This window comes from Rhagoletis zephyria, unplaced genomic scaffold, assembly GCF_001687245.7.
Source record: "Rhagoletis zephyria isolate East Lansing unplaced genomic scaffold, Rhagoletis_zephyria_1.1 Rzeph_scaffold_00848, whole genome shotgun sequence".
In the NCBI taxonomy this organism is placed as follows: Eukaryota; Metazoa; Arthropoda; class Insecta; order Diptera; family Tephritidae; genus Rhagoletis; species Rhagoletis zephyria.
This window is the reverse complement of record NW_016157932.1, coordinates 15,674-24,022: the sequence shown is the minus strand read 5'-3', so window position 1 is coordinate 24,022 and position 8,349 is coordinate 15,674. Positions and strand designations below refer to the sequence as shown.

At 32.9% G+C, this 8,349-nt stretch overlaps 1 protein-coding gene across 6 annotated transcripts in view; it reads left to right on the top strand.

Annotated features, from left to right (window-relative positions):
• slgA (proline dehydrogenase slgA) overlaps positions 1–7,952 on the top strand; it is a 156,166-nt gene extending 148,214 nt beyond the window's left edge. For all 6 annotated transcript variants that reach the window (XM_017614537.1, XM_017614536.1, XM_017614538.1 and 3 more), the window contains one exon: positions 7,583–7,952. In XM_017614537.1, the coding sequence (XP_017470026.1) occupies positions 7,583–7,788 (206 nt within the window). In that variant the 3' untranslated portion in view covers positions 7,789–7,952. The remainder of the gene's footprint in view (positions 1–7,582) is intronic.
• Positions 7,953–8,349: the final 397 nt, after the last annotated feature.

The window sequence follows — 8,349 nt, the reverse complement described above, 5'->3', positions numbered from 1 at the left end:
TTTTATTATTTTTAACCAACTTTTAAACCGCTTTCCAAGTCCCTATTTTTTTTTTAAATAAGGCTGTTTAAACAAAAAACAATTAAACGACAAATCAAAAACAGTTTTAATGCACAATACAAGCCAAACGGCAAATTATGTTATAAAAAAATAGGGACTTGGAAAGCGGTTTATAACTTGGTTAAAAATAATAAAAATAATTATTTTTTTTATGACATAATTTGCCGTTTGGCTTGTTTTGTGCACTAAAACTGTTTTTAATTTTGTCATTTAAATTTTTTCTTGTTTAAACAGCCCTATTAAAAAAAAAATAGGGACTTGGAAAGCGGTTTAAAAGTTAGTTAAAAATAATAAAAGAAATTAATTTTTTTGTTGCATAATTTACCGTTTGGCTTGTTTTGTGCATTAAACTGTTTTTGATTTTGTCGTTTAATTGTTTTTTTTTTAACAGCCTTATTTAAAAAAAAAAATAGGGACTTGGAAAGCGGTTTAAAAGTTGGTTAAAAATAATAAAAACAATTATTTTTTTTTATGACATAATTTGCCGTTTGGCTTGTTTTGTGCACTAAAACTGTTTTTGATTTTGTCATTTAATTTTTTTTGTTTGTTTAAACAACCTCTTTTTAGAAAAAAATAGGGACTTGGAAAGCGGTTTAAAAGTTGGTTAAAAATAATAAAAACAATTATTTTTTTATGACATAATTTGCCGGTTGGCTTGTTTTGTGCATTAAAACTGTTTTTGATTTTGTCATTTAATTTTTTTTGTTTGTTTAAACAACCTCTTTTTAGAAAAAAATAGGGACTTGGAAAGCGGTTTAAAAGTTGGTTAAAAATAATAAAAACAATTAATTTTTTTGTTGCATAATTTTCCGTTTGGCTTGTTTTGTGCATTATACTGTTATTGCGGTTTAAAAATCGGTTAAAAGTAATAAAAACAATTATTTTTTTATGACATAATTTGCCGTTTGGCTTGCTTTGTACATTAAAACTGTTTTTGATTTTGTCGTTTAATTATTTTTTGTTTAAACAGCCTTATCTAAACAAAAATTGGGACTTGGAAAGCGGTTTAAAACTTGGTTAAAAATAATAATTTTTTTTTGTTGCATAATTTGCCGTTTGGCTTGTTTTGGGCACTAAAACTGTTTTTGATTTTGTCATTTTTTTTTTTTAAACAGCCTTATTTAAAAATAATGTAAAAAAAATATTTTTTAAAAACAAGCTTTTATTTAACCTGTACAACCAAAGGAATAAAATGATGTAGAGTAACAAAAGATTTTTTAGCAAGATAATTTTGTCAAAACTGCACTAAAATGAATAAAATAAAATGAGTTAAGGTCTCGTTAAAGTTACTAAAAGCCATTTAGTGAAAGGAGTTATTCAAACTCTAATGAAAATTACTAACAATTTGTACTAATTTACTTCGTTTTTAAAAAAGCTTGTCGCGCGAATAGCAAACCGGCATTTAAATATCTGCATACATACATATAAATACATACATACCTAACCAATTATGCATGTACGCTGAATTGCCCGACAAGCTTTTTTAAAAACGAAGTAAATTAGTACAAATTGTTAGTAATTTTCATTAGAGTTTGAATAACTCCTTTCACTAAATGGCTTTTAGTAACTTTAACGAGACCTTAACTTATTTTATTTTATTCATTTTAGTGCAGTTTTGACAAAATTTACTTGCTAAAAAATCTTTTGTTAGACTACTTTATTTTATTCCTTTGATTGTACATGTTAAATAAAAGCTTGTTTTTAAAAAACATTTTTTTTTACATTATTTTATTTTATAATTTTTAGTCCATTTATAAAAGCGTTGAATATTAAAAAGTGTTATTTTATTTTATGTACAAAATTTTGCAATAGATATTAAAATAATTCAACTTGCAATGAGAGAGAACAGAAGACTTGGCAAGCAAAATGTTATTTGCTTTTGTTTTGTATAAACATACATATGTACATATAGCAGCAGTTAATTTTATTTAAAGAAATGGCGTGTCGTCCATTTCCGCTGTAGCGTGGCATATATTTAGGCGCAATATTTAACTTCCTCTGGCGGGGCGACATCTGGAGTCTAGAATTTGCTACACTATCGCCGCGGCGCGCCGGCAGCTTTAACAATTTTATAGTGGTTTTACGTTCTTTGGCAAATTACGCTCTGTTAGCCATAAATCTTACTATTTTTTGACCGCCTTTGAATCAAGACCCCTGGACCATATGGGGAATTCATTTATATTTCAAATTACATTGTCATCGTGAATGGAACTATGCTGAAAATTTGAAGTCTCTAACTTGTCGGGAAGTCAGTTTAAAATCGATTGGAAATTTCCGCGATTTGCGCGGGATGACCAAGTTAAATAAAAGCTTATAAAAAATAGGGACTTGGAAAGCGGTTTAAAAGTTGGTTAAAAATAATAAAAACAATGAATTCTTTTGTTGCATAATTTGCCGTTTGGCTTGTTTTGTGCATTAAAACTGTTTTTGATTTTGTCGTTTAATTGTTTTTTGTTTAAACAGCCTTATTTAAAAAAAAAATAGGGTTAGCAAAACACCTTATATCTAAAAAAAATACCAGAGCGACAAAATTATTTTTTCCACAACTAATTAACGGCAAAAAACGGCAAATTCATGGGTATAAGCGACATTTTTTGCTTGATGTTGTTTCGCTAACTTTATACACGTCCAAATTTTCAACTGCGCTTGTTCTCTTCACTGCTCAAGCTTCATATTGGATACTATTCAAAAGCATTCCTCCAATTTGTATATAGTGACCTATGATGAACAATCAAAGAAACCTTATTGTTACATTTATTACATTCATTTGTCGAAAAAGGTTGTAAGCGCCACCAGCAAAGATGCTAGGCTTACTGGAAAAACGTGTTATCATCCATTGGTATTTGGATATAAAACGTTTTTCCAGCATTAAAATTTTGTAAATCTTTTTTTTTACTTGAAAGATATATATGGATATACATTTTAATTCACGGGTAAGTTTCTTGGAGACTGCTGCACCGAAAAATGGAAAACTAAATCAAAGGACTTTATGTGCGTCGTCAAAAATGCTTTTTTCCATTCCTGAAAACTTATAATTATGTCGCTTACAACGTTATTTGCGGCGACCATTCATTTGTTTGTGAAAAAATTATATGTTAAGGGCTTATATAAACTAGATAACATCCTTGAGTTTCGTTCCTCTAACTTTGTCAGCTTAAAAATTACCTATTCGTCCTTGTGATTCCAAAAAATTTAAATTTAAACGAAATTTCTTATTGCGTTTGTTACCCATATTTTATTCTACATTGCATTGAACTTTTTAACAATTTTTGGAATTAATAATATCTTTGAAATTACAAAGTCCTTCAAAATAAATCCTGCGATCAGAGAGAAAAAATAAAAACGCCACTTTAAATAAAAAAGTAGGTTTCAAACCCATTTATTATTATTTATTTCATGGTAAGAGAGCTTCTCAAACAATATAGAAGCAATTTTTTCGATTAAAGTTGTTGAATATCTAGATCCCGGGATCCCGGGATTGTGACAACGCCGTCCGGAAAATCCCGGGATCGGAAAAAGCTGAAAAATTAACATCCCTAGTATGCACATAAGCGTCTATGCGAGCGTCACCACGTGAATTTGCAACTTTTACTCACATTTAAGAAATGTATCCATCGTTTAAGCACTCCACGGACAAGCCAGCACCACCACTACTTTTTTATACAGAAGCCAATTAATAACAAATTACCATAAAAAAGCCCCTGCAATACTTGCAATACGTTCTTCCTATTTGCGCTTTCCTAAGGAACAAATCTATCGATGGAGACCGCAACCCATCGATAATATTAAATATTTAAAATCCATCGATTCTATCGAAAGTGCTATTGATTTCTCTCATGCTCTACTGACAGGTCTATAGTCGCCAGCATAATTAAGTTGCATTCGTCTTCTTCGCAACTGGCAAAATTATAATTTTTTTCCACATTGCTGGAAAGCATGAGCTGGTAAAAAAATGGTTTATTATATGAGTCAGAGGGCCTATTATATAATCAATTACTAGTTTGAAGAATTTCAGCGAGATTTCATCCTCCCCTATAGCACTAGACTTAATTTTTGACAGAGCCATCAGAACCTCAACCTCGCTAACTGCCATAAATTTAAACTCGTGTTCTGGACTGGCACAAGATATGAAATCTTTTAGCACGGGAGCACAATTGTTTTTGTTGTTGGCACTGATAAAATATTCGTTAAGCTCATCGGCGTCAATTTCACACTCGGGCCACAGTTCATTCGAGGGGAGTGACGGATTTAGTCTTGAATAGCTGTACTAACGCTTTCCCATTTGGCATGCAGATGTGCTCGAAATATTAGCGAAAAAATTATTAAACTTGCAACTTGCACTTTATTATACTAAAATATAATGATCTATAAAACTGCATACCCAAAATTTTTATAAAAACCAACAACAAAAAAAATACTTTTCGTGAAAAATTTTTTATAACATTTCAAATTATTACTTTTTAATTTTCTTTTTCATTTTCGGAGAACCCTACAATTGTTTTTAAAAAGTTTTTATTATGTAACTTTTAGTAGCTGGAACAGGAAAATCGATCTTCTTCAAAATTGGCACCTTTTCTGCACTTTGCACTAAAAAAATTTAAATAAACAAATAAAAAATAAAAAATTGCGCTCAACAAGTCACTTGACAATTTTATTAACTTTTATTAAAAAAAAATTATCAAACTGGTTGAGAAATTATGAATTATGAACTTTAAATTCCATTTATTGACCACTGTGCATCGAAGCCCTGCTGAATGATAGTGCGCACTTCTAACCACTACACCACAGCGACCGCAGCTGCAACTACGATCCCCTAAAATACGGTCTGAAAAGTACTAAAATAAATAATATTTCGATTACATTTCCTACCAAGCCAATTTTTTCGTCAAAATAATTATTCTCATGTAGGGCTGACAAATAGAGGCCAATTATCTTGACAAAGGGATGGCGATAATTCGTTCTAACTGTCCGTCTTCACCTGCTTCAAGCCCTCGCTTGCGTGACGATGCATGCAAGATCCCGCACGTGTAGACCGCAAAAAGTACGAGGCATACTTTTTCTCGCATACCCAGCGGTTTGCGATATCCCGCTTGCTGTCGATTGTAACTTTGGTAGTTTGAATTTTACCAAAATAAAAAATACAAATTTAGCAAGAGTTATACTGATTTCCACCAAGCCTTAATTGCAGTTTATGCTTATTGGAAAACGGAGATTACAACTCGAAGGGTGTAATCCCACCTATTAAGTAAAGCAAACGAAAGGGAAAAAGCAAAAATTAGAAGCAAACCTTGCCGATCACCCTATGTTAAAATTAATGGAACTGGAAATAGGCTATTAGTGACTATTTCAAATAATAAAATGGAGTGGCGAATTCCAGATTTTTTTTAAATATGAAAGCCGTGGGAATTTCGTGAAAAAGTATGCTTTCAAATACCCAGTCAACAAAACTACATCTCGCTTGCGAGAAATAAAAGCAGAGTGCAAGCGAGATTCTCAAGCAGGTGAAGATGCCCGGCAAAATACATGCAATACGGCGAAATTCACATTCATACGGAGTGGATTTTCTAAATTAGCCAATACATATGCTCTAAATATAAGCCAAATTGGACAACACTTAAATGCGATTTTTATAAATACTTCGACATCAGCGTCTTTTTGTGTAAAAAGTTGTCCTTGTGACATCGCCAGTATATGCTTCGAATATAGGCTAAAACAGACAATTTATACAAAAGTTACTACATGTACCCGTAGTATTTAAAGTTCATTCCTCTAAAATTGGTTGGACATTTCGAAGATTAGCGGGTACGAACATATAAGGCCGTTATTTGTATATATTAAGGGCGGTATTATCACGTGCAAAGCGAATGAATTTGTCGAAGCGAACGGTTTGGGGAAGCGAATGGATTGGTGGACGCAACTTAAATATGCATTAAGAGTGTTCGCTTTTAACAGCTTGTGCAAGTTCTTTGCATCGCGAACACTTTTAATGCCTTTTGTGCCTTTTAATTCGGTTCGCCAAAATCATTCGCTTCGCAAATGATAATACCACCCTTAGATATTAGCGGTTCAATGGTTGGCCGTTCGGCAAACGTGTTTTGCACTGAACGACCGTTTTGACTTATTTCTGTTACTTTGGTAATGATCTCAACAGCTGATTTAAAGCAATTTTCTTTTCTTCCTTTAATATGTTAAACATAAACTTTGTAATGTACTTCGAGCCTTTATTTTCATCTAAATACTAATGTCCAACAGCTGTTTGCTATTTGGCTACTACCGATCAAATTTTCAAGCCTTCGGCCGTAGCGCTTGCGCGCTTTCCTTCGTTACGCTAGATTTACAGAAAGAAAATATATGTACGTGAAACTGCCGACTAACGAAGCAACCAGCTGGGTGAAAATACCCCTATTATTATACCCGAGCGCACTTGTGCACAAGGGTATATTAATTTTGTTCACATAACGGTTGTTTGTAACAGCCAAAACGAATCGAGATAGATATAGACAAATGTATACATAAATGATCAGGATGAAAAAAGAAATCGATTAAGCCATGTCTGTCTGTCCGTCCGTCTGTCCGTCTGTCCGTCCGTCCGTGTACACGATAACTCGAGCAAAAATTTAGATATCTCAACGAAATTTGGTATCTAGGTTTCCCTTAATCCAAGGTAGGTTGGTATTGAAAATGGGCGAAATCGGACTTTAACCACGCCCACTTCCCATATAACGGTAATTTCCAGAAATACGAAAACTGCGATATTTTAGTAACTACTGAAGATAATTCACTCAAAATTGATATTTACAATAACTTTTAGACGAAAAATAAGAATATTATAAATTTTTGGAAAATGGGCGTAGCCACGCCCACTTATGGTTACATGTGTATATCTTGGTAACCGCTGCACCAATTTCTTCCAAACTTGGCACAGTTGTTGGCCTTGGTACAGCATACAAAATTTTTAAAATCGGACGATAACCACGCCTACATCCCATATAACGGTAATTTAGAGAAATACAAAATCTTAGATAAATCAGTAAATATTGAAGCTAATTTATTCAAAATTGACGCTTGCAACAATTCTTTATCAAGAAATACGTTTATGGTAAAAGTTTGGAAAATGGGCGTGGCACCGCCCACTTATGATCACATATATGTATATCGGTAACCGTTCTACCAATTTGTACCAAACTCGGTGTGGTTATTGTGCTTGCCACAGATAAGCAAAACTTTGAAAGTTATTGAAATCGGACTAAAATTACGGCCGCTTTTCATATAACGGTAAATTTCAGAAATGCTTGAAACTTCAATATTTCGAAATTGAAGGACGCTAATTTACTCAAAATTGATACACCCCGGCTTACCATCAGCGGTAGCTTTCGGAAAGGTGAAAAACATATATTTAATACTTGCGCCGGGTATTTAATGTTCGGCTCCGCCCGAACTTAGACTTTCTTACTTGTTTTTTCCTTAATTTAGTATTTTTAAAAGCTGTAAAATTATTTCCTTTTGTTTATTTTCCTTTTAGGTCAAGCTGGGTATTCCGCTTACAAGTACATCCCTTACGGACCAGTAAATGAAGTTTTGCCATATTTGTCGCGGCGAGCCCAGGAGAATAAGGGTGTTCTAAAGAAAATCCAAAAGGAAAAACGTCTGTTGCTTTCCGAAATCCGTCGTAGATTTTTTACTGGTAAAATATTCTACAAACCTAAGGGGAAGTATGTTCCCATATAAACTTGCGTCATTGAAATAAGTCCATTACACAAATGAAAAAATAAATGAAAAACAAACACAGACATGATGAAACAAAAGAATGGTGATGTCTATTATGAAAGATACCTGGGGGTCACCAAGCACCGAACTCATACGCAAAATATCATGGCTGAACCAAAAAAAAATAAGAAGAATCAGGAACGTGTGAAATTTTATTTATACAAGTAAATCTCTAACTGAAACAATTAAGAATGATATTACGAAATATTTATATTAACAATAAATGTGAAACTACTGATATACATTGAAGAACCAACTTTGAGACTTACCTAAAACTTGAATGCAGTTTTCGAGAGCTACAAAACTTAAATTTGAAAATTACCCAGTACGGAAAGTAACAGGTTTAAATATCGATGTTCAACCAGTTTTTTGCCTACCACAACTAGTTGAAGATCTGACTTCCTTCCTTGGAACGAACTGTTGACTTTAATATGGCGGTGTCCTAGGCATCAGTCAATTATCCGACTCTGCATTTGATTTCAATTACTTTGAAATGCATTTGGCTTAAATCACTTCAAAGTC